This window comes from Leptidea sinapis, chromosome 14 (assembly GCF_905404315.1).
Source record: "Leptidea sinapis chromosome 14, ilLepSina1.1, whole genome shotgun sequence".
In the NCBI taxonomy this organism is placed as follows: domain Eukaryota; kingdom Metazoa; phylum Arthropoda; class Insecta; order Lepidoptera; family Pieridae; genus Leptidea; species Leptidea sinapis.
In genome coordinates, this window is record NC_066278.1 from 3,345,865 (window position 1) to 3,373,356 (window position 27,492).

Consider the following 27,492-nt stretch of genomic DNA (forward strand, 5'->3'; position numbering starts at 1 on the left):
CCAAAGACATGAAAAGACAAGACATGTTTATTTACAAACAAGAAGTGGCAAAAAAGTCATTGCCTCTCATTTAAATCAATATCTACAGTTTCAGAATCTTACACAATATTTGTACAATCTGAACTTTAAAGTAATAATATAATCTTACTGAGACTTACTTGAGTTATCATAAAATGGGGAACATCAAACTGTTTTAATAAAGGAAAAGCAGAGTTCTTCATGAGAGGGTCGACCAGGCCCGGAACTGTTAGTTTGTCCTTCTTTTTTACCCTCTTTTTACTGCGTCGAACTTAAATATCTCTACCACTGGTTTCCTCGTCGAACGCAGCTCGATCAAGGCACACTAATACATATGTAACTGCGACTATAATTCGCCAATTCCTACTCATTTTCAGACATTTGAAAAACATCTTCTCAACTGAAATTCCTGTTTGTTAATCTCAATGTACTCTTGTACCAATCTTGGGGACTTGTGGTGTGTGCGCCCTTAATACTCCGTAAAGTACTGTTAATATTTTCAAAACCAATACAGATCGCAACATACCTGAGCAGTCGCGGCTGGCGCGTCATAGCTGGCTGTCGCCAGGGCGGCCTCGGAGCTCGTCTCGCTGAGTCCTGGCTCCAGAATCACATCGCTTCTACTCCTGAGGATGTGGCACCACCGCGCCTGGTGACACTCGAGCTGGATGTCGCCAGAGAAGACCTCTTAGATGAAGCAGCGAGAGCCATGGCTCAACACTTACCCGCCGGGGAACATGGTACATTACTGTCATTATTCACATTATTTACTAGTGGGAGGCTCCTTTGCACAGGACGCCGGCAAGATTATGGGTACCACAACGGCGCCTATTTATGCCGTGAATCACCAATATGTGAGCAATACTGTATTTCGGTCTGAAGGGCGGTCTGAAAGTAGGATGTGACATCACTTATTGAAAGTCAAAAAAACTACCACCCATTCCAAGATGAATGCATCAGACCTGAGAAGAATGGGCACAACAAACTCTGTGGGCTTTTTTATTCCATCGAATAAATATGTTTACAAAGTAATATTGTACAATTAAACTTATTATTTAATAGCATGAGGGCGGTCACTCCATTCCCAATCTGTGGTATCATTAAGAAAGTAACCTTTACCACACAAACGTTTTTTAACAATTCTTTTGAATAACGTTATACTTTTGTTTTGAACATTTTCTGGGATCTTGTTGTAAAAGCATATACATCGCCCGACAAAAGACTAACTCGACTAAGCCGAGTAGTAGGCATCATAAGTTTATGTCTGTTCCTGGTGTTAACATTATGGTTTTGACAGTTTCTGGCAAATTCATATGTGCCTATGAACATACATTACATTATCAAGAATATATTGAGAAGCAACAGTGAATATGTTAATTTCTTTGAATTTTGATTCTTTAGGACCTAGGTTATAAATAGCGCGAATAGCCCTCTTCTGCAGCACAAATATTGTATTAATATTGGCAGCGTTGCCCCATAGCAATATACCATAGGACATAATACTATAGAAATAACTAAAGGATACCTACTAGTCGCACCGTATCTATGTCAGTTAATTGCCTAATCTTTTTAACCGCGTATGCTGCAGAACTAAGTATGTTCGCCAATCCTTCAATATCCTTCTATATTATGACAAATAGCTAAGTTCGTTTCCGAGTTGGTTGCAGGTCTGAAATAAGTTTAAACGATCATTGAAATGAGTATTACAATAATAATAATAATATATAATAATAATATTGACACATTCTTACACAAATTATCTTGCCCCAAACTAGGCATAGCCTGTACTATGGGTACAAGACAACGATATATTTAATACAATATACATACTTAAACATACATAAATACATATAATATATCCATGATTCGGAAACAAACTTCCATATTTATCATATAAATGATTGCACCTACCGGGATTCGAACCCAGGACCTCTAGCTTAGTAGTCAGGGTCACTAACCATTCGGCTATATGGGTCGTCATAATGAAGTAGGATTCATTAAATTGTTTTAAAAGATTAAAACGAAACTAACTGAATCGTACCTAACATAAATTAATTCGGAAAAACTTAATCTTAACAAGAAATAAATGTTAACTTAAAAGGAATTTTTAAATTCTGTTATAAGTTACACGCTTTGTACTTCTTTTAAAAGTGTTTTAGTTAAGTTACTGATACTCGCGTCAGGTCTGTAGTTGTGCCGCCCGCTTTAAGTGTTTGATTAATTAGATTAAAAAAAAATATCTTATTTCAGATAGAATAAACCATCCATAACCACTTTTGTATTAACAATGATATAACAATATTAACAATGATGTTATATTTTATCATTACCACTCCACACAGCGACATTTGTAAATACCTCATAAGATACATAATAGCTTTAAGGGTAAATGTATATACTTCTATAATAAAGTCCCAGCCACTGTTCAGGCATTATCTATAAATAAATTTAAACGTTTTATAAAAAAATCGCTCTGTCGTAAATCCTATTACTCAACTGCTGAATATCTAAATGATCGGACAGCCTGGGACTTGATTGTGATTATTTTATAGCGATAGAAATGACTGCACAATATTGTATATTTTTATTGGAAAGAGCGCAAAAAAAAAAATGCTGGGAGAGTTTCTTGCGCCGCATCTTCTCTTCAGAGCGCCATTTGTTTCCGAAGCGGTAGAAGTATCTAGTAGTTATTAGAAATGTCATCAAAAAGAATTCTAAAGGAATCAAATTTGAGAAAATAAATGCCTTTTATGCCTTTTTACCTATTCTTTCTATATATATAAGAAGAGTTATTAGTTTTTGGCCATTCTTTCGATTGGCATCATAAGAGTAGGGTGTTTTTTTTACATTTAAGTCGGTTCGATTCCCAGACGAGGCAAGTAATTTTTAGAAATCTTTGAATGCAGAATTACTAACTTTTAAAAATAACATAAAGTCTTCTTTCAGTAAAATAGCCTATCTTCGATATTTAAGGTACTTTCCCTTATGTCCCATAACTTTGGGACAGCCTGTATAGGTTAAGTCTTACATTTCCTACTAACCAGATCTCTCGCGATAAAACTCAGCCTTACAAATAAACTTAGTAAAAAGCGACAGCAAGAATAATTATGCAAAATGTTTACATAAAGACATTTTGCTTATGACTGGTTCACACATACGTATAATGTTTCCCGTGTTTATTTGCAAGGCTGCTTGACATTCAGAAAACTTCAGAATTATCATTGTATTAGCAGTGTTGTCACTTGTCAGCGATATACGGCCGTTTTCAATAAACTATCTACCCTTAGTTTAACTAACGGATACATTGCTGTCACCGTTTAATGACAAGATCTTATCTACCCATAGGACCATAGTTATGTCCATTATAGTTATAGCCCAACCCCCTTATTCATAATAGTCTGCTAACTTAAGGCATTACTAATTCTCACTCTGTCTTCTTCTATTGACCTAAGTCCGAATGAGAAAAAACACTCCTAAGCGGCTGTTTAAAGTTAGCGGACCATTATGAATAAGGGGGTTGCCCCCAATGCTTTATGTCGATAGGTTATTGAAATGTAAGTCAGCGTAAAAGGATAGATTTGTCTGCGTCTAGTAAATTAAACTAAGGATAGATAGGTTATTGAAAACGGCCGATAGTCAACATTTTGCATATACTTGGTATAACTTTGTTTCAAGTTTATTTGTAAGGCCGAATAAATTGAAATCTCATAACATTTCGAAACCAGCGGGTGGACGGTAGTGATTAAATACATTAACTTGGTATTTTACTTCATTTTATTTGGAAGACTTACAATATTGTAATAACAATACAGTTTTCACATATAAGTAGTATACCTAATAGTAAGTAGTACAAAATATATAAATCACTTAAAACTTTAATTTGTACCTTGAACCCCATAAATCTATTAAAAGTAAGCACTAAGCAATAGGTTGAACAAATTAATTTATTTATTTATTCAAGTCAAATTCTTCTTTTCAAAGCTTCTATTAGGCACATATATCCCACTTACATTCACACATTTCTCACTTAAACTTAGATTAGATACTAACAATGTAGTTAATATTATGGGTGTTTATTACTAACCGTACTAACTCTTGTTGCCCATTATTCAGTTCACTAATAAACCACAGCTATATCAACCGATCATTTCCTTTTAAATCAGCTCTTTATATACTTCAATCAGCTAAATTAAAATAAAAATCTCTCCACCTTGACGTTGGCCGAATCGTCGACATTCAGTCGACGGAGCCAGTTAATAAAAAAAAATTAATCTACTATTAAATATATTATATTCAGTCCAATATTTAAAAATTAATATAAAAATACTGAAAAAAAGACCTTTGCTACTTGATATTCGCAAAGAAGCACCAGATTCTTCATAAAAAAATTCAATCAAAGGATGTTTACCATAATAGTAATATTTGCCGTAAATGCGCAAACTCTTATGATAGTTTACATATTAATATAATTTTATATACATTTAATTTAAAAATTCAACATAAATTTATATTATATAGGTATATAATGTACCTAACATTTCTCCTATTATCATCACCTTAATATATCTATCTACGCAAAGCTGTGAATATTTAATATTCGAAAATCATTAAATGTTAGTTAAAATTAAAATTTTAAATTAAAGCAAATAAAAAAAACCATGCACTGCCCGGGAATCGAACCCGGGTCGCAAGAATGGGAATCTTGCATGATACCACTACACCAGCAGTGCGCGTAAGATAAGATGAAAACAACAATAAGTAAATAAAGACTATATTAAAAAGCGCGTACAGCTTCTTTAATGGCCGGCATCGCTCCTGCGATTCCTTATGTTTTTTTAAGTTTAGTTAGGTATTCGAAGTATAAGTATAATATTGCCTGTACCTGTACTTTAAATTTTCTTATTGACATTCTAAAGCAATTCTGATGCAATTTTATAAAGAAGTAGCGTACGACTATATACGAATATACGCATTATCTAACATATTTCTATTTTTGGAATATTAGACATATTTTAAATTTTTTTAGAAACAAACCACAAAAGTATTAATTAACGCCATCTATTGGCTGTTTTAATATTGTATAGTGCAAAGCTACTAAAGTATGCAGTAGATAAATACATGTGGTGCACAAAGTTATGCACAGATGGCGTTGATTTAAAACAGGGATCTTGCATGCAGAATCTAGATAGCGGGCAGCGCCACAGAGTAGGAATGGATACTATCGCTGTACTATTACATATTCTTTGGTATCGCTAACTTATTTTTTAAAATGTTTAACAATATACTTACTTGAAATACTTAATATTTCAGGTATATGGGCAGTCATAAATACAGCGGGAAGTAGCGGCCTTGGCGGCCCGGCGTGTTGGGAGCCGGCATTACGTGGCAATGTGCTCGGAGCTTTGCGAGTTGCTAGAACTTTCTCTCCACTGCTAGCTGCAGCCGCTGCTGACCATCCACACGCGGGTCGCTTATTCTACATAGGTAAAATCAACAACCTAATAGTTACGAACAGTGTAAACCGTTTCTAACTGAGATGAAATGGCAAATGAAACCCACTGGCCACTACTCAAAAGTATCCAGCAATAAATAATTGTTTCAATCAAAATGCCTCTACTTTTGATGAAGTAGAAAATTTTAAATATTCAAGAAAGACTGTGAAAAATTGTCCTTCCTCATAAGGTTTGAAGATAACTTCTAACTCTAACAGGATCATAAAAGAACCTGACAAAATAGGCATTGGCATTCGACTACAACGTCTAACACTTAGACCCATAATTTGATATTGCTGCTACTAATTAATATCCGGTACAAATCGAGCATACAATTTAGTAACAAAATAAGTACCTACGTATTTGTATTACCCGCCGGTCTACAGTTCTTACTGAGCAAATAATATTTAATTTGTGTCTTAATGCTCTTCTATGCCTTGTAGGTCTAACATCCGATACAGCATGCGAGAGCCTCGCCATCATGGATTCAGAGCACGAGAGCAGCGCTGGGGTCGCCGCGGTCCGCTGGGGCACGTGGGGCGCAGCCCGAGCGCTCCGCACCTCACTGAGGCCCCGCGGAATCCACGTGGTTCTTTTGCACGCGCCTGACCTCTCCGCCGCTGAGATTTACGCGCCGCCCGTGCAAATAACTGTCCCTAGTCCAACTGCCAGGTAGTGTTTTACTAATGAAATGAAATGAAATGATTTATTTGTATGAATCGTGGTAACATAACTATGTTAACAACTGTTAACAATTAATTGGTGTACAGCACAATTCGCCAATATATCGGCATACAAATATGTGATTGTCAATATTGGAATATTATATTTAATTTATACTTATACATCATTAATACACATTACATAGCTTTAATTCAATAATATAATATAAAATAAATTACATTTGAATACTATTATTTTTGGCTTAAGAATTCTTTTAAACTATAAAAGCATTTATCTATTAACCATAATTTTAATTTTTTATGCATTAATGTTTTAGGCATCTCTCTAATATTCTTTGGAAGGTGGTTAAATACCCTAATACACATAACATTTGCGTTATTTTGATGAAGCGCTGTTCTACAGTATGGCATCAGAAGGCGAGTTGGATCTCTTAATCCTAATATGGAATATATATAATAAGTACTATTTTAGTAGAAAAACAGTATATCATTCCCTTTTATTAATTTACATAACCACATAAGTATATTGTTTTAATTGAGCAACAGGCAATAATGAATACACAATCACTCCCTTGATATAATATAATTCAAGGAACTTGGTTGATTATCTACTTGATCTAAGTATATTTTTTCTGTCTATCTACGAATGTAATTTCACTAGCTGTCGAGTGTCGGTATGTGATGTGTTTGGTGTTCACTTACCATAAGCTGATCCCTACGTTCAATTTCTTGGCAAATCAAAATTAAACTTGTCGACGAAACCGATTCATAAGCGCTTAGTTTAAACTTAACCGAATAAACTTTATTTGACTTTAGCACGAATTACAAAATTATTCTTCAATATTTTCAAATTATAAAAATTATTAATCCATGTTTTGTAGTTCTTCGAAATTGTGAGATGAAATGAAAAAAAAGTAAATCCGAACGCAGGATACAATTATAACTTTTTAAATATATTAATGTAGGTATTTAAGTATTTTTAACTCGTTTTGAATAAAATAACAATCAGAACTCAGACTTAAAACACATTAGTTAATTGTTGAGATTTAAGAAATTTTCGATAAATGGTCTAATGATAATTACAACAGACCGTAGGTATATGAAGTAGGTACCTACCAGTGACATAGCGTGCCTTGGCGGGGCCCCGCAAAGAATTTGCTTGGGGGCGTTTATGAAGGGTAAAGATTTCTCACAAAAGAAAAAAATGTTTGCATAAAATTAATATTATTCATTTTTCACAAACAGTTCAAATTAAATATACACTCTCCTAACCTCATTTTCGGCAAGCAGAAGAAGTTTTGAAAACTTCTTTAGGCGCGACTTAGAAATTTTTTCTGGCGGAAGTAACGCTCAGTAACGAAAGTCAATTGAAACAATTATTAAGCCGTTATAATTTTATGGTTTTAAAAAAAACATTTCAATATGCGCAGTAATATTTTTGTAAAATATCAAAGTGTATTATTTGCTTATTTATTACTACTTTTGTAGTAAATAATATATAAGTAATCAGATTTTTTGTGACATTTGCAACATTCGATAATTTGTTTTCGGTTTCTTCGTCCATTATTAGGATAGGCAAAAGGTTAGAGCCCATACAGCCATATTCGTTAATATTCAATAACAACGTCATATAAATATGTGATAAAATAATCATAAATTTCTTATTATCAATTATTTTATTTAATGAGTGAATATTTTAAAATGTGCGAATGGTATTAATGAATTATAAATAGAATATAAAATGAAAATAATACTCAGTCAAATAAAATGGCGGAATCCTAGGAACATTTTACTCTTTCATCAATAAATAAGCATAAAAGAGAAAATCAAGAACCTATTAATGACCTCACCTGTAAAAAGATTAAGTGTTAATTTTCTGATGAATAATATCAAAATATAACATTATATAATTATTTGTAAAATATATAAAATATCACTTGATTAAATAACATTATTTATTATAAAGGCATTCTTTTATTTTAGGTAGAGAAAATGCCAACTTTGCTCAAAAGATGAAGTTATATCGTTAGCGTTTCCGAGAAAAAAAATAGCAAAAAATCTAACAAAGCTCCTCAGTAATACGTGAGTGCTTATTTAGTAAAAAGGCTTTATTTAATGTAATATATTAATGTATCTGTTAATTATTATTATGTTTTACTTCAATCACGCGTACGATTAAGTAAGATTACACGCACACACTTTTTTTTATTAATTTTTGCTTACGCACGTCGGGGGCCCCGTCGACTGAGGCCTCGTATAATTGATACGGCAAATACGGCGGTAGCTAAGCCCCTGGTACCTACCTACCTACCTAGTATATTATCGATGAATACACAATATTCTCTAGCTATAAAAGTTTTCTTGATAAAGAAAACAGTATTAACATAACCCATATTTCAGATATTTTAATACAATTAAATGTGTTGACAGCCGTCCAGAGACTCCTAGCTCCGACGTCAGCTCCTCTGCAGCAACCTGCGCAGTCACAATGCCCGGGGAAGCAGCTGAATACAGCGCCAGGGTGCTCCCCACTGCCGCCCTCAAGCTGATGGAGGAAGCACTCACGTCAGCGTCTCCGAGAGACTCTTACTATCTGAAGATGAAACAGGACTCTTGGTTTACAAGGATGCCGTCCTTAAGAGCGGCACAATGATTGTTAAACTGGCTTAAAACTTTGTAAATACAAAATGTTATTTATCTACTTATACTTAGGATTGTAGGTACTCATAATAACTGTACACATTTTTTATAATCTCTAGAATTATATTATATTATTACTCATCTTACTGGTAATGTATTTAACATCACAATGTCTTATATAATATTGTTATTTCCTTAATTGCTAATTAACGACCTGCTTATCCCATCGACGGCACGGGAAAGTAGAAGTAAGTACCAAAATATATTGTTATCTCAATTATCGTTCAAATTTTCAAATATAATTTTGATACAGGTTGAACGAGTGTAGAATCGACTTTGTAACAACGAATACACCCAACGGGTACATTTTGTACCTAGTCAGTATACTTGTACTAATATATATTCTTTGTCAGTAGTTAATCAACAAATCTTATATAGTTTGCTGTAGCTTTAACATAATACACATTTTAAGGCTCTTAATATGGAGGGTAGAGGCAAGGAGAATCATCTGTGTATATGAAAATGTGTCCGTCAAAATGCGTTAAATTAGGGTGGCTCTACATTAGCATCAGGGTAGATCTTAAAAGAAGCGCTAAATGTAAAAAAAGTGTGTGTGGACTTATGTATGCAGCCAAGAAGTTATACTTCTTTGACCTAACGAAGCAATAATCATTAAAATTATTTATTTCTCGTGCTATTCTACGTTTTTCGAAAAAAACAATTTTGTAAAATTCTTGCAATGATGACTTTGACAATCAATAATTAATTAATGATTACGGCTGTATGGGCTTGAACCCTTTGCATGTCCTAATAATGGACGAAGACATCAAATTTGTACAACTTTTCAATAATTAACTATATAATGACAATGATATTAAAATATTAACTCAGCATACTTCATCTACAATTCATACCACACCCTGTGCCTATACCAGCTCTATTGTGGAAAGTTTAAGAACTGTTATTTACAGCATAAGCTGGACACTTTTTCAACCCATATGAGATGAATCTCCTTGCCTCTACTCTCCATAGTTTTTAATTCAGTTATTTTACTGCTATTCTGATAAGTGCCATGTTTGTATCACAAGTCAGGTAGATACATATCTACCTATATTAAATCTTGGCAATAAATTATAATATACATAAAGGTACGATGTACCATCTGTGGTACCATATCCATAATCTACATTAGCACAAAATAGCACTAACAATTCTATATTTAAGGCTTTTTAATAATAACTGATGGAATATTTAACTAAATCAGTTGCGGAATCCAAAAAATCTACTTGCGGCCTATTAAAAATATTAACGGCTGTTAAAAAGCAAGTTACGAATTTTCTTCAAATAAATTTAAATCAATATCTAATCAAATTTAGCTGTGTAATATATAGGTACATATCTAAAAATTTAATCATAATCCATAAAAATCATGTTTATTGTTTTTTTTCAAGAATTATACAATATCAATGTAACTCTGAAAAATGAAAGAATGTTAACCTAAAAATCTTAGGTTGAGTTGGATCATATTAGCTGTTATAGCTAAAGTTTAAGTTATATTTAACGTTAACAGTAACGCTGCACCATCGTGAATACCTTGGCAAAGTTCTGAAGTTAAAAAGTGAAATAAGTCAATATCGAATATTTATCTGAAACTTTAAGTGGGTCGCTATTTGGCTATTTAACATTAACAATAGCTTTAACCGGCAAAGATTGGACGGTTACGGTTAACAGTTAAGACGTCATCTAAATATTGTTAATTGGTGCAGCTCATTTTTTCTTAACCAGTACTTAAATCATGTTTGTTAGTTGGTAGATACAATTCCAGCTTAATGTATTAGACTATTATTGTAAAATGTATTTATACATTTTGTTTCCGGTGATTTTGTACTATAAATTGTACTATTTGTGACGTAATTAGATATAAGTATTCAAATTTAAAGAATGTTCTTGGTCAGATATCGTACTCTCGTTGGTACGTGTTTAATTATGATACCTACCTTGTAATGTTAATAAGGCCGCAAATACTACAGGCCACAATTTTTGTATAATAAAACACACTTATTTAAATATGTTAATTATTGTTTTATTGCGAGTTTGATATTGGCAAATTGTTAACAATGGACATTTTTATATCAGTCTCCAATAGCAAACCTTTATTACAAAAACAGTAACTGAAATTTTTATACAAATCTTATTAGTTTCTCTGGAGTGTTATCAACACTCAAGAAAAACTCATAACATTTAATTATATATTTGACAAATAAGGCCCAATTTAATAGATTTACTTGACTATTTGACTAGACCTCAATGAGAACTTCAACTTTTAACTCTAAACGGACTCGGGCGAATTAAAGTTATTTACTGTTTAATCGCATTTTATTTAAGATTCAATACCTAGGTACTTTACCAAATGCAACACCCCTTGAATCACAAGGCCTATCAATGCATGTGGTGCGGGTCACTGCATAGGAGAAAATTTTTGCATGAAGATCAAAAGTCATGTATTTTTTTTAGGGAAGAGGAAGACAAACGAACGTATGGGTCACCTGGTGTTAAGTGGTCACTGCCGCCCACATTCTCTTGCAACAACAGAGGAATCACAGGCAAGTTGCGGGCCTTTAAGAAAGTTGTACGCCCTTTTTTTAACTTACCGATGTCGTATCGTCCCGGAAACTTCGCACAAGGAAGGTCATTCCACAGCTTTGTAGTACGTGGAAGAAAGCTCCTAGAAAACCGCACTGTGGAGGGACGCCAAACATCCAGATGGTGGTGATGAGGGGTTATATTCCATATATGCCTTTAGGCATTGCCTACCTCGTTATGAAAGTATTAAATAAAATAAATAAATACAGTTACTCAATATATAATAAAAATAAAATATTTAATAATTAAGTTTAATTTGCTTTCGTTATTGTATAACCGAACTTCTATTGAACACCGACTCATTCAATATTACATTATTGATACCTACATACTACATTCGTGCGGTAGGATGATATCCTAATTTGAATCTTGTCGTACGAAGGTGGAATACGGCTGCAGAAATCACGTGAAACAGCTCTTCGGAACACTCCCCGTGATAAATGCGAAATAAGACACACAGTGAATCGACGTCTATACGCAACGACAAGTGATCCAGCCGTTTACAAAGCAATAGATCCCAGACAATTCGAGCAGTTCTGCGTTGCACGCGGTCAGATGGTTCGAGTTGATACTGGGGTTCTCCGGACCAGAGATGACAGCAATGCTCCATATTATTTGGCCGGACTAAGCCCAGCTTTTTCAAATTCAAGCCAATTTAGTTTTGTCTTGCAGATGATGGCCGCGGAATTGACAATTGCTCGAGATTTCGGTTCATATATATAAGAAACAGAGTTGGTCCCAAAACATTTCCCTGTGGGACTCTATCTAAGTGATATCATCTTTAAAACTAATATCTTCACAACTAATTTACTTTCTGTTTCTTTTACTCAAATAATCTGTAAAAAGAGCTAGGAGCAACACGATTTCCAATACAGTTTAGCTATTTAAGAAGGAAAGTTTAATTATTTATGAAGGTTTGGATGCCTTATTGTTAGCTAGGATTATATTGTATTTATTTTGGTACTTATTAAGTCTATTGTTATAGTATTTTATGCACGAAATGTATAAACAGGGTTAAAAATGGGTGCAATCACAATGAAAGCGCCACGAGCGTTTTTTGACCTAGATAAACACTACGAATAGGTATTTTTAAATTAAACAAAGTTAACTAACCAAATACCACAAGCATTCGCGTTGCCGCTTAAATGGGCGGGCAATATATTGTATACCTACTTATATCTGGTGAGTGGTTTTATTTTTCCTTCAAGGATTGGCAAAGGTACAGCCAACACGGAAAATTTTAAAATTACTAAAAACACCTAGCAGCATCTTGACAATTTTTTTCTTAAGTTGACATTAAAATGTTTAGTCTAATGATTTGAACATGAAAATATGATGTACATAACATAGTATGTAATACGTATCACCTTATACTTTTTGGCCAGTTTCAGACATACAGTTTATTGTAAACCCAACCAGCGGCACTTTAAGATTCATGAGTACATTATTTACTGCTTCAAGGTTAAAATCATAAAAAGAACAAAATATGCGTTAGGCTGTTATTATTTTGTGTTACAAGATTCATGATTTATACATTTTGATTTGTCAGTATATTGTGATTCATTTAAATCATAGTTTCTCAACCTTATTTTGCTCACTTTGAGAATATGTTTTTTTTCTAGAGTATTTTCGTGTATTTTTTTGCCTTTTTAGACTATATTTTTTAATCCACCCACGCCCCATCTGCGCCATCTCAATGCCCCCTAATTTTCTCTGGGTCTTCTACTGCCCCCCCGAACGACTCAAACGTCCACAAGGGGGCGCGCTATCACTATTCACCTAATACACATGTTAACATCGAAGCCGCGTCGCTTATAGGTTTATTATCTGGCTAAAGCTTTCAGTAAGGCTTTTTGTCCGATCTGAGGTTTATTAGTCAAACTTAAACGCGTATAAGCGAAAACAGATCGATATTTGAAATCCAATACGTAATGTATTTGAGGCTTACAAATAAATGGAGGGTAAATAAAAGTAATAAATATTAAAAAAGCTTATATTTTTATCTGAGCCGACCGTTTATCTGAGTCCTCGCCTGCGGGGTACAGGGGCGCGGGGGTATGACGACAAAGGGGACTGAGACAGGTGCGGGCGGCGGGAAAATTTTTGTAATCGCTCATTTCACTAAGCGCCCCCACCGCCCGCACCTGTCTCAGTCCCCTTTGTCGTCATACCCCCGCGCCCCTGTGCCCGGCAGGCGAGGACTCAGATAAACGGTCGGCCTATAGTCAATGAACATTTTAAGTTATTTATAACATCAGCTTTAATTCGAATCATTAAAAAACTATAGTACAGTATTCACTTAATTAATAGGTGGCAATACACAAGCTATGTAAGTAGTAAGTAACCCTCAGGCAAGCTAGTATTGAACACACGATACTTTAAGTACCTTCTTGAGCTAACTACAACACGACGTGGTGGTTGTAAAAAGGGAGCAGGTCCAATGCAAGTCTAAGTGGCAACACTCTGTGAGCATTTATTATAATGTCTTATATCTATATCTTAAAGCATCTAATGATTAATATAATAAAAATTAAATCCTTCGCATCAAAACATTCGAAACGTACATAATGGTGATGATGATCCGTCACGTGTGTCTCTGACGTGAAAACCCCACGCCAAAAAGAGGTTATTTTGACGTGTCTTTCTATGGCATTGCATCTTCCACATTAATGGATCGATTTTTATGCGGTGTTTGTTCGTTAGAATGCTGATGTAATAAGTGACAGTGTACATGAAAACCTAGGTGTGAGAAAGAGACGGAATAAATGAAGACCATGAAAGCATTTTGAAACAATTTAGTGTCCATTAGTCTTCTGTAAAATAGGACCGCATTTTAATTTTAGTGGTTATAAACAAATTGTTCTATGTTTTAACGGATATTGATGAAAAAATATAATGATTTCATGTTCTGTGTTATATTGTGTTACTATAGACAGCAACGATCAAAATAAAGAAACATTTCACAGGTTCTGATTCTTCTATACTGTTTTCGTGGTGCTTATTTTCGTAGAACAGTTTCACTAAAATGTTTTGCATTACATTTTATATACGCAGTAAATACTCTATTTTCTAAAGAATATATTAATCAAAAAAATAAAATATTGTGTACGTGAATATGACGCCGTTTATCAATACTAGTCATAGGTCTAAAAGCAAAATACTACTCATTTCACTAACTCGCCGTAATGACTAACCCCCTTATTCATAATAGTCTGATAACTTAAAGCATTGCTAATTCTCACTCTGTCTTTTTCTATTGACCTAAGTCAGAATGAGAAAAAACACTCCTAAGCGGCTGTTTAAAGTTAGCGGACCATTATGAATAAGGGAGTAAGACTCCCCGTCTTTGTCTGTTACGCTAGTATAATAAGTTTATGGTAATAAGTGATAGTTCTTAGTTATATATACATTGTTCGGAAAAACATTTAGGCTTATCATAATTATAATATAATATTAAAACAAGAGGCAAATTATTTACAAGCATTGTCACGCAAGATATATCACAGATTACCCAGTTAACGTTGGCACTTAGCTACATGTCTGTACAGAGTCAATGAGATGGGCAAAGTTGCCCCACAGAATGGGTCCGGACGTACAAACTGTGCCTCCACCGCGGGACTCCTGGGGTAACTGGAATAAGAAAATATATTTTTTTACATATTGAATAAAAATTTTAGCAAATTGAGTTGTAACACATCCTGGTCTGATCATATTGTATTAAACAATACGTATCGAGTATGGATTTGGCGAGTAGCTTCGTTCTGACCCGACACCCGACGATCTATCGAACATAATAAAATAAGATAGATAGGTGGAATACATATCCTATGGTTGACTGTCAAAACTTTATTAATGACATTAAGTTTTATGTTTCAATTTTCTGTTTGGTATTGTAGATAAATCATTTTTTTTTTATAGAAAAGGAGGACAAATGAGCGTACGGGTCACCTGGTGTTAAGTGATCACCGCCGCCCACATTCTCTTGCAACACCAGAGGAATCACAAGAGCGTTGCCGGCCTTTAAGGAAGGTGTACGCGCTTTTCTTGAAGGTACCCATGTCGTATCGTCCCGGAAACAACGGTCCTTGAAAACCGCACTGTGGACGACCGCCACACATCCAGATGGTGGGGATGATATCCCTTGTGGCGTGTCGTGCGAAGGTGAAATTCGGTGGCACGAATCAGGTTAAACAGCTCTTCGGAACACTCCCCGTGATAAATGCGGTAGAAGACACACAATGAAGCGACGTCTCTACGCAACGCCAAGTGATCCAGCCGTTCACAGGGTGCTAGGTTCCCGACAATTCGAGCTGCTCTGCGTTGCACGCGGTCAAATGGATCGAGCTGATACTGGGGTGCACCAGACCAGAGATGACAGCAATACTCCATGTGAGGCCGGACCTGCGCTTTGTAGAGCGCTAGAATGTGGGTCGGCTTGAAGTATTGCCGTGCTCTATTTATGACGCCCAGCTTCTTCGAAGCCAATTTGGCTTTGCCTTCCAGATGGCCACGGAATTGGCATCCACTCGAGATTTCGAGACCCAGTATTCCGATACTAGGCGAGGCTTTAAGGGAAGTGTTCTCGAAGAGCGGTGATACGGCAAATGGGGTTTTTTTAGTGGTAAACGCGCAAACTTGAGTCTTCTGGGGGTTAAATTGGACAAGGTTCAACTTACCCCATTCCGCGACCTTCTCGAGAGAGGACTCGATAAAAGACACAAGTTTCTCCTGGCACTGGTCGACGTTTTCCCGAGAGAGACCTGCATGGCCCGTGTATACAGCATCACCAGTGCTGTTGTCTGCATAGCAATGTATGCTGGCGGTGTCCAACATATCATTGACATGAAAAAGAAACAGTGTGGGAGATAGCACACAGACTTGGGGTACTCCAGCGTTCACGGACTTGGGATTCGAGAAATAACCGTCGACAACGACCTGTATGCTGCGCCCAGTGAGGAAGCTGGAGGTCCACTTGCATAAGCTCTCGGGAAGCCCAAATGATGGAAGTTTTGCGAGGAGCGCCTTGTGCCATAAACGATCAAAGGCCTTCGCTATATCCAGGCTATCTGCCAGGCCTTCCCCCTTGCTTTCAATAGCCGCCGCCCATCTATGTGTTAGGTATACCAGGAGATCGCCAGTCGACCGACCATGGCGAAAGCCGTACTGCCGGTCGTTAATCAACTGGTGACCCTCAAGGTATACCGGTGGTTAATTATGCTCTCCATGATTTTGGAGAGTAGGGAGGTAATAGCTATAGGCCTGTAGTTTGCCGGATCCGACTAAGCACGATTGGAGAAATGCCATCCGGCCCGCACGACTTCCTGACGTCCAACGAAAACAGAGCTCGCCGAACAGTTTTCTGTCTGAGCTGTACTTCAAGCGTGGAGCTCTGACACCACGGGATGGTCGGCGGTGTTTTTCTGTTGTCGTCAATAGTCGAGTTGGAGGCAAAAAGAGTGCACAGGAGATCGGCTTTCTCTTTTGCCGTATGGGCAAGGGTGTCATTCCTCATGTGCAACGGCGGCATGGACGGCTGATTGAAGTTACCAAGAGCAGCTTTCGACAACGACCAGAACTTGCGTATTCCGGTCGGGTAACTGGAAAGCTGCTCGCCAATTTTGACGACAGCAGAAGATATAACAAGGACGGCATGTGGATATCCACATCCGGAAGCCACGTTGGCGACTCAACCAATTGGGACAGACCATACGCCAATGCAAAATTATGCACAGATCGCCCTGCGTAGGCTGTAGTACGTGATCCAAGCCATTCGGCATTGTGCCCGTTGAAATCACCCAAGACTACGATTTCAGCGGAGGGGATCTGAGCAAGTACGTCATCAAATGCCGCTTGAACGCAGCCCATGAGGTGATCCGTTTCTGCGTTACCACTATGGGACCTGTAGACACACGCATAGTTGCGGACGCGGTCCTCTAAATCTACGCGGAGCCAGAGAGTAGACAGGTCCCTACCCTCAAAATTGCCGAGACGGCGACAACAGATATCCTCCCTAACATACACATAAACCCCGGCAAGAGGCATAAAATTATTTTCAATTTTGTACCCAGGAGCGGGGTGCCGTGGTGTTGCTGCCCTGTTTGTCCTTAGATATGTGCGGTACTGTGCCCTCCCCAGAATACGAGGGGCAGCCCGAGCGAGAATGCTCGGGGAGAGATTCTCCGACTCTGGTAGAGCCGGTACCCTCCTGGGGCAATATCTTTTTAAGGACCGCTCTCATATTTTTGTTGGGGGGTGATGGGGAGGGGGGGAAGGGATGTCCTGCGGTCCTCGACACTAACCTATGCGAAACATAGCGGCACTAGGCCGCTACTTCACGCCGGTATTCTGTGCGAGTGTGGTAAGTAACCCGGACGAGTCTGGCCCGATTGTGCTGACGTCATAAGACGGCAGCGTGACTCTCCCACTTTCGAAAAGCCCGTAGTCGCCTCTTACGACACCCTTGGGCCTGGGACTACCCTATTCTTTTTACGCCCCGGGGCAGCACAGGGCAAAACGTTTACACGATGGTTTACATAGCATAGAAACAACAATGATTTATAATTAATTGCTTGATGAAGAAGGAAACAATTATTCATTTTTAAAACAATTTTTTATTAAATCTGCAGAATTATACATTTTATTATAATTTTTTACATTACGTCTTATATTGAGAAACTATTACATGATTATAATTCTAATCTTTCCACTAAATAACTTATTAGTATGTAGGAACTTTACAAATCTGTTGTTCGATTTTAGATCATATACTGTACATACGAAGACTTACGGGTCTTGAAGAAGAGTATACTACAACGAATTCACAAAAAATTGTATATTATGATATAAGTGAGCTGTTACTCACTGTACCCGAGGCCGTGGGTTGCAGCCCGAGCCGCAAGCGAGGGCGTAAAAGCGACGTTCACGCGTTTTTTTAAGGTTCACATGTCGTTATTATTTATACTTATATTTATAGTTCGGTTTATGGCCCTAAGAACGATGCATTATGTAATAAGGCTCACTTTACGAGCAAGTGTGTTGAAAATATTGTTAACAATTGTATACACAGCCCCCGTGATATCGCACGCGCCCGCGTCCCTTTGTACGTCCCGCGTGTTTGTCCCGCGTGTGTCAACTGTCAGACACTTACCGCTCTGTTCATGTCTCCGACACAGACCCAGTAGTAACATACAGCCCCCGTGACATCTCAAGCGCCCGCTTCCCTTTGAATGTACGTGTGTCAACTGTCAGACACTTACCGCTCTGTTCATGTCTCCGACACAGACCCAGTAGTAACACACAGCCCCCGTGACATCTCAAGCGCCCGCTTCCCTTTGAATGTACGTGTGTCAACTGTCAGACACTTACCGCTCTGTTCATGTCTCCGACACAGACCCAGTAGTAACACACAGCCCCCGTGACATCGTCCGCGCCCGCGTCCCTTTGACCGTGCGTGTGTCAACTGTCAGACACTTACCGCTCTGTTGATGTCTCCAACACAGACCCAGTAGTCGGCCACTTTGGTGTCCTGACTGTTGTGCATCTTGTGGGCGACCGCCACCGCCCACTTGGAGTGATCGTTGTGTGAAGTAAACGACATCTTTGCGATCGGGAACTTAAGGCGTTCGATATTACGGACTCTGGAATTAAAAATAGTTAAAGTTTTTATTGTTTGAAAATATTACTGGCAGTTTATAATAATACTGTGGTGTTTAAAAAAGTTCGTACCAAATCTAGAGTGAGGCTGGTTTTATACCGCATTATTAACGTGAAACGTTTTTTAATTCAATTTAATATTTTGTAAGAGACGAAGACGTTTCTAAGTAAATGCGTTTTTTTAAAGTCGTAAATACCAGAAGCAGTTTTTCATTTTAGTGATAACTCCCATGATACTACAGATGTTCCCTATTTCACAGTGAGTTTAATGGACTTCTAGTTGTAATAGAAAAAAATTAAAAATATCATCAGATGCGCCTTTTTTTACAGATTCCGAATATGTATATGTAACTCAATTTTGGAAAAAGATGTTAGATGTGCCTTTTTTCTTATGACGGCAGTATATAACGAATTAAGTCGCCGATTATTATTAAAAAGCCTATAAATTAATTCTGATTTAGTTTACTAGAACTTAATCCTATACACAATATTTTAGCAGTTTGCAACAAAACAATCACTGCGGATATGCTGTAAGTGACTAATTATATCTTTAAATAATATGATGAAAATGAATGACCCTTATTGCATTTTAATAATATGATAAAACACATACTGGAAATTTCTGTTGCACTCCGAGTCCAAGGTGCCGGGTCCATTAGTCCAGGATTCCACCAGAAGATCAGATTGTAGTACTTCTGCCACCAGGCCACTGTACAGATCGTCGTTAAACATTGCACTCTTTGCGAACGAGAGAAACTTGCGTCCGACCAGTGTTTCGAAACTTTCTATGTGATACCTACAAATGATATAATATTTAATGTTCTCTGTTTAAGCATCCGTGTATTAAAATGGGATCAATTTCTGAAATCAATGTCATCATTGCCGCTCTCAGGCTATTAAATGATAAGTTTAATTGTACAATGTTACTTTAATTGTACAACATATTCTTAATGAAAAAAAACAGCCCGCTGAGTTTGTTGCGCCCATTCTTATCAGGCCCGCGGCATTCATTTTGGAATGGGTGGTAGTTTTTTGACTTTCAATAAGTGATTTCACATCCTATTTTGAATAAAAATATTTGAATTGCTTGTATCAAACACATGCAGATTGATGGTACAATTAGCCTTTGTTTAAGAGTAGCGTATCACACATATAATAAATAATTTCTAAAGCATTTTAAATGTGTGGGCTGTAAGTATTCGCGCGGTATTTTCACCTGTGCGCCTGTGCCTCTTTTTTGTGAATACTTGTAGTGTTCTGAGTTAATCACCATGTCCCAGCGAGTTAGTCAACTTCACACACAATGGAGTTGTTCCAGAATACTATATACCTACCCTTGGCTATGCTATAGGCCACGATCTTATACCCGGGTACCAGATATATCAGCCAGGAAGTGAATATAAATGACCCGAAATTCCACTAAAATTCTAACCTACTTTCTGTGTACAAAATTATTATCTAAAATATAGAAATAAATCAAGGCGAAATTTTTGCAATAATTTAAATATGGCGTTAATGTGTATGCCAATTGTCATTGTCAACAATTCATACCATAATTATTTTTCGTATTCTGATGCTATATCTAAAGTACATAGACATGGCCATTTTTAACAACTATTGAATTATTTCGCAACTGTGTGAAGGTTTGTTCACGATATTTATATATATATATACCTATCACTATTATCATACAACAAAGTCCACCTGTCACGTTTGTGTGTTCCCGATAAACTCAAAACCTACTGAACTGATCTTAATGCAATTTTAACTCGAAAATAATATAAGATGAATCCACATAATATTCATATATTTTCTTCTAAATATTGTTCTATACTAATACAAAAAAAGACACATTTTATTTATGTCGTATTTGAAAATGTTTATTTCTTTTTTCATTGTCATATTGTTGGGAGGTTGTAGTTACATGGCAATTGGGAACGTTATGTTGTACTTCATTTTATTACTTACAGTTTGATAAGTTGGTATTTAACCTATGTCAGAAGTACAAATTATTTTGTTAATTTCAGGGTCACATTTTTGGTTTGTGTTGTAAATAGTTTTTCAGTTTTTATATACGTCTTGAAATACTTTTAAGGATTTGTTTTATCTTGGATGTACATCCTTACATATTTTTTCAAATAAACTTGATTGTTATGGACATTTCGAAGTAAAACTTCTTTAAGCACACTTTGGGATTAAGCTGGTGAATGCGTGACGAAAGCGTTACCAAAAGTCGGGCGATGCGAACGGAAGTAGAGAGCGATATATATGTTACTGAAGATAGAAAACGAGAGACTTACGTGTCATATATTACTGTAAGGCAACGAGAGAGGTGCGAGCAAACATTTTCTTTTACATGAATCTTATTTCGTATACCATAAAGCCTATTATGTCAGTCTATAATCAAACAGAATAGTTACTGATGTATCCGATAATGTAAATAATGAATAAAAATAAAAAATCTATTCAAAAATACTTTAAATTGAAATAATTGTAGAAAACTTATATGTTAAATTTAATTTATGAAATATATTTAATTTTATAGAATATAATAATAAGAATAGAAGTTTGATTAAAGAATAATGGAACTAAATTAACTTTAACACTAGTGGTAGGCAATCTAATTTCGTATAAAGGAATGCACACCCCCGCAGCGAATATATAGAAACATATTCTAGTACAATTTTATTATATTCACGTAAATAAATCATAAATAACAGTTATTTATATTATTAAAACATACCATGGTGATGTGTCGATTGTCTTATTCCGTATCACATCAACTAGGTTGGACAATTCACTGTCAAACTCCGAAGGTATGTGATGGTACACAATTAATGGTTCGTTGTATTTGAGCTGTGTACCAATCTGGTTAAGAGTGGAGGTCTGTACGGACACACACAGAAACGACTGGCCATATCTCATGCCACTGGATGGGTAGCTGTATGATGATGTGTTAAGACCATGTACTGCAATAAGAATAGGTAATGTGAATTGTATAACATCCATATTTTTATATTGGCTATTAATGGAGGTTAATGAGGTGACAACATATTGTTTTACCAATAACAATTACGGTTGTGGCCTACTTGAGATAAAAATCTTAACTGTTGTTGACTTTTCTGTACCAGTAAACTTATCGACGGTAACTCACCTTATCTGTACACGCTGTCTGTCAATAGGAGGATGTATAGCTTACCAGCGATAGAAGTTTGGATGGAAATTGCAATTCACGCGTCCCAATATAAGGCGATAAGAATGACTTAACGGGTATTTTGTGACAGATTCAGATTATTGACAGTAGAAGGTAGTAATTACATCACAAAGTAATTTAACTTGATCTAAGATTAAATAACTTAAATTAAAAAAGACACATTTTTCTATCCTTTTGTGAAGAACCAACAAACAAATGAAACACATATAAAACAACAGTTGTATGATTTTTTACATAATATTTAAGAAAATTTATTGAATAAGGCGTTACTTTGCGGAAATCCATAATTATACAAATTATTTAAGTTTTCTTTAGTGTTAATTCCGCCAATATTTGTCTTTAAAACAATTCGACACGTGTTTAGAGACGATCACGAGACCTAGTCTCGTGCCAGATTTTGGCGAGACAACACGTCCTGAGGATGCCTCGTGTAGAGGCGAAACACGTGTCGAATTGTTTTAAAGACAAATATTGGCGGAATGAACACTAAAGAAAACTTAAATAATTTGTATCATAATATTTAAGTTTATCACACTGTATGGCACAATAAAATGGTCCTTTTTGTTTTTAATGAATGTGAAAGATATCTGATATAATTATTAAACTTCACAGATTCAAATTAAAAAGAAAGTGTTTTAATATTCTACTAAGAATCTGAGATAAAATATGAACCTGTAAAAAATCCATTAAAGATTTGAATAAAGACATTCAGCAAGGTTTAAATTACTCATCATATTATTATGGGACCTACTTAGGGTTGCCAAGACATTCAGCAAGGTTTAAATTACCCATCATATTATAATGGGGCCTACTTAGGGTTGCCAAGACATTCAGCAAGGTTTAAATTACTCATCATATTATTATGGAACATACTTAGGGTTGCCAAGAGATTCAGCAAGGTTTAAATTACTCATCATATTATTATGGGACCTACTTAGGGTTGCCAAGACATTCAGCAAGGTTTAAATTACTCATCATATTATTATGGGACCTACTTAGGGTTGCCAAGACATTCAGCAAGGTTTAAATTACCCATTATATTATAATGGGGCCTACTTAGGGTTGCCAAGACATTCAGCAAGGTTTAAATTACTCATCATATTATTATGGGGCCTACTTAGGGTTGCCAAGACATTCAGCAAGGTTTAAGTTACTCATCATATTATTATGGGAACCTACTTAGGGATGCCAAGACATTTAGCAAGGTTTAAATTACTCATCATATTATTATGGGACCTACTTAGGGTTGCCAAGACATTCAGCTAGGTTTAAATTACTCATCATATTATTATGGGCCTTACTCAGGGGTTGCCAACTTTTAATAGAGTATATCTAATTTCGAGGTTAATAAAGAGTGGACTACCAAATAACAGTACTTATCATTTATTTTATTTATTTTTTTGTATATTTTTGTTAATATATTAACAATAAATACTTAGTTCACTTTTTTTGTTATTATAATGGGTTCACTTAATATTACATGACTGGCACTAGTAAAGTAAACCTTGTGTAAAAAAGAGTAATTTATTATACTCTATTAGTGCTAAAGAGTATAGAGTACACATACATGATATAGAGTACAATACTATTTTATAGTATGGTTGGCAACCGTAGACTTACTTAACATTATTTTTTTGTAACAATAATATTATTATATTTTTAAGAGAGAGGTTGGGAGTCTTTTCAATCAAATTTTGAGAAACTATTTAAAACAAATCAAGGAGGAAGATGAAATCACTTCTATAATTTTATTTACAAAAAGGACATATATATGTTTTACTTACTGTCGGGCACAGGTGGAAATCTAGGAACAGAGTGTACAAGCCACAGAGATGTGAACTTATCACCCAGTATCACACCCTTGGTATGTCCACTCTCAACTCTGCTCTTCATAAACTTAGAATGCATTTTGCACATCTCCGCCAAGTCATAATCATCATAATACTTTTCACCTAATTTGAATTTCTTATATTTCTTCATGGTGGACTGTTTTGTCTGTCCTGTAAGTATTTAAAAATTATAATTATGGATATTATTTTTGAGAGGTTGATTGTATTGAGCTTCATGCCTATTATTATCGACACTATTTTTTTTTAATAATTGTAAGTTTTTCATACATTACTTGCTGACCCGACAATTTTATTCTTTACATAATAAATAAAATACTGTTTTTTATGAATTAGTCAATAATATTTCATAACATCAAGAATTATTTCGTAAAATATGCTCCTTAATGTTCTAACTGAACTGACAAACCATGTGTCGATAAATTCTCTCATAGAAAATATGTCCATACAAAACAAATATTGGAAATAAAAATACTTATGGATTACAAATCCAAATAAAAACTCTCAAGTTGGACTAAACTGCACTCCATGAAGTAATCTCTATTAAAATTCGTTCATTCGTTAAGGAGTTCACTGGAAACAAACATCAGTTCACTTGATTTATATATATTATGATACATTACTAGATTATATTTTGTGTAATGAAGGTATTTAATTAAAGAGGATATTAAGCTAATTAAAAAATAATGATATTAAGATATTATCAGTTTTATTTGTTATTAACTCACCCCTTTTGCTTTTAGAATACATGTCTGCAACAGACTGTAGTAAGTCTGGTTGATTCTCTGTTGCTGGTGGCTGATCATTGTATACCAATGAAATAATGTTCTTCTCCTAAAACAAAAATAAGAAGTCATCTCAGTACATAATCGAATTAATCAGTTTAATTTTTTTTATGAAAGTAAGGGAGGAGACAAGCAGGATGTTCAGCTGATAGTATTTGATACACCCTGCCCATTACAATGCAGTGCCACTCAGTATTCTTTAAAAACCCCAAAAATTTTGAGTGGCATTACAACTGGACTTGTCACCTTGAGACATAAGAAGACTCATTAGCCCAGTAATTTCACTAACTATGGTGCCCTTCAGGCTGAAGCAGTAATGCTTACACACTACTGCTTCACGGCAGAAATAGGGTAGATTATTGTGGTAACAATAATCTACCCGGCATCCTGTACAAAGGAGGCTCACAGTTTCATATGTAATTTTACTTCATATGTAGCTTTACATTATTTAATTATATTTAAAATTAAATAACATTTATATTTTATATTTAATTATATTTTAACAATTAAATTTATAGATAAAGAGGAGAAAAAAATGAGAACTCACTTGATACAAGGGTGCCAGTGTTCTCCCCACCATAGATCTGGGATCACCGATAGCAATATCTGACATTATCCATCCTCCCCTGAGCTTCGAAGGAGTCAGAAACATGTATGCAACTCCTCTTCTGACCAGTGGATTTAAGTGATTCTTCTCTCTTGGTAATTTATAGACATAAAACCTGTTTCAAGATAATATATAAGTATACAAAAGAATTTATCATGGATAAAAAAATATATACATAATTATACTAGCTGACCCAACAAACGTTGTATTGCCAATATTAAGATCGCGATACAAAATATTTTTTAATGCTGACTCATAATCAAACAAATTTAAAAAAAATACAAAGTAATTAAAAAAAAAAATCGTGTGGACTACCCTTAACATTTAGGGGGATGAAAAATACTACCTACCCAATATGCACTCAAAATTTCATGAGAATCGGTCAAGCCGTTTCGGAGGAGTTCAAACTTTAACACCATGACACGAGAATTTTATATATTAGATTACGTATAAAAAATAAAATTATTGTGAATCATCAAGAATAATAATATGACCTAACAATAAATGATTATTAGTCATATTAATAATTCAGTGTTTTTAAAACAATCGTCATAAGTTCCTTGCGAGTTTAAATAATGAATTAAATCAGCAGTTATAACTTTAATTTAAATAAGCCACTTACCAATCAACAGGTTCCCCTCGCTCATTTCTGCATTGAGGAGTCACACTATCAATATGTACCAAACAAAGAGAAAAAACTACCAAACACGCAAACATTTTTATCATACGTCCTAGCAGCATCGTTTCCACACAGTAATTGGACACAAAGGATACTCAGATAACTATTGAGACAACATTATGATATCATATTATTCACGTAAGTTTCAAACAATGTAATAGTTTACAAAACATCTGAAATTTTGTTGTTGCCGAATACTTTTTATATTATAAACAAACCAAAATGTTTTATTCAAATGGTTACCAAGTTTCATTACTTCAAAATTACAATATAAATAATAGAACAAACTAAAGGAACAAATAATTTAATGTATGTATGTAAAGCAAACTCAGGGTCTTTTCTTTGTTTACTAAATTTACTTAGATTTGAAAGAACAAAGAATGTCAAAACATATCAAACATTTATGACAGTGGCCGTCATCTGTCAACGTTAAAATTCTATGCGCGCGAGTTGGTCAAGTCCATGTCGTCTGGTAGGTAAGTGCTACACAAAGTTGCCTTCAATCAATACTATCAAATTCATTTATGTCAAAGGGTCAGTTTCCAACACAGACTACTCTGTTGGTTTTCAATTATACTCAAAATAAGAGAATCATTGAAAGAGTGCTATGATGTCTGTACTGAAAGAGAACCGTCGTGGCATAAAATGGAACTAATTTAATGACTTTTATATGGCTCATCCTATAAAATATTTATTAAGACGGAATATGAAAACATTATATTATTCTAAAATAATTAACAAGTATCAAGATGTCATAGTCGTAATATTGTGTTGTCAACATTACAAATGTGGTAATTAAATGAAGCTGCGCCCTCAAATCTTATGTCGGTTCTTTTGTCGCATAGACTTATAACACAGTTTTAGCATGGATTCCAGATAATTCAGGCATCCTTGGTAATGCAAATGCGGATGCCTGTGCGAGGTCAGCTACTCAAACAGGTTACTCCCAATATTCTGAAATTTTCTCTCATGACTTGCGCACTATAAAATAAAAAAAAAAAACTTGTTTCAATCTTTACCACCGATCACTACCATTAAAAATAGAAAACAAAATATACTCTAAGCTTGGTGGTCTACCTTAACGAAACATTGGCAAACTTGTGGCATACCTTCCACAGAAGCCACAGTAGGAAGAATAGAATAAGTGCTACACGCTCGATATTTATTATAATAGGTATATATTTATCGAGTGATATTCTGGACCAAAAAATATCGAACGTCTAGTCTCTGG

The 27,492-nt window shown here is 35.4% G+C and overlaps 3 protein-coding genes and 1 non-coding gene across 5 annotated transcripts in view; 1 reads left to right on the forward strand and 3 right to left on the reverse strand.

Moving 5' to 3' along the window:
- Window positions 1-27,492, forward strand: part of LOC126968075 (retinol dehydrogenase 5) — a 180,134-nt gene that overhangs the window by 67,362 nt on the left and 85,280 nt on the right. Inside the window, exons 3-6 of one of the 2 annotated variants that reach the window (XR_007730132.1) lie at window positions 533-758; window positions 5,329-5,502; window positions 5,954-6,182; window positions 8,624-10,875. Coding sequence is in view for 1 of the 2 variants with exons in the window: in XM_050812886.1 (XP_050668843.1) it covers window positions 533-758; window positions 5,329-5,502; window positions 5,954-6,182; window positions 8,624-8,846 (852 nt within the window). In the remaining variant the exon portion in view is untranslated. Of the gene's footprint in view, window positions 1-532; window positions 759-5,328; window positions 5,503-5,953; window positions 6,183-8,623; window positions 11,203-27,492 lie in introns of those variants that run through there. The other variant, XM_050812886.1, reaches the window with a different exon arrangement.
- LOC126968081 (uncharacterized) overlaps window positions 1-27,492 on the reverse strand; it is an 89,075-nt gene that overhangs the window by 19,772 nt on the left and 41,811 nt on the right. The window lies entirely within an intron of this gene.
- Trnag-ccc (transfer RNA glycine (anticodon CCC)) lies at window positions 4,678-4,748 on the reverse strand. Its single transcript has one exon. It is a non-coding gene; the product is annotated as a tRNA-Gly (tRNA).
- Window positions 13,650-26,594, reverse strand: LOC126968067 (deoxyribonuclease-2-alpha). The gene is made up of 8 exons (XM_050812876.1): window positions 26,205-26,594; window positions 25,523-25,697; window positions 24,919-25,024; window positions 24,128-24,343; window positions 21,873-22,098; window positions 19,743-19,925; window positions 18,951-19,113; window positions 13,650-15,106 (listed from the first exon to the last, which is right to left on the reverse strand). The coding sequence occupies exons 1-8, from the start codon at window positions 26,321-26,323 to the stop codon at window positions 15,005-15,007; spliced, it is 1,290 nt and encodes a 429-aa protein (XP_050668833.1). The 5' UTR covers window positions 26,324-26,594; the 3' UTR covers window positions 13,650-15,004.

Bases quoted from the DNA above. Each gene is read 5' to 3' on its own strand.
- LOC126968067 (XM_050812876.1), bottom strand. From the start codon at position 26,323: ATGCTGCTAGGACGTATGATAAAAATGTTTGCGTGTTTGGTAGTTTTT. The intron at 19,926-21,872 runs GTATGTTTTAAT...TATCATTTGTAG, and splicing joins ACAATCGACACATCACCATG to GTATCACATAGAAAGTTTCG. The intron at 15,107-18,950 runs GTAAGTGTCTGA...TTCTTATTCCAG, and splicing joins TTGGAGACATCAACAGAGCG to TTACCCCAGGAGTCCCGCGG.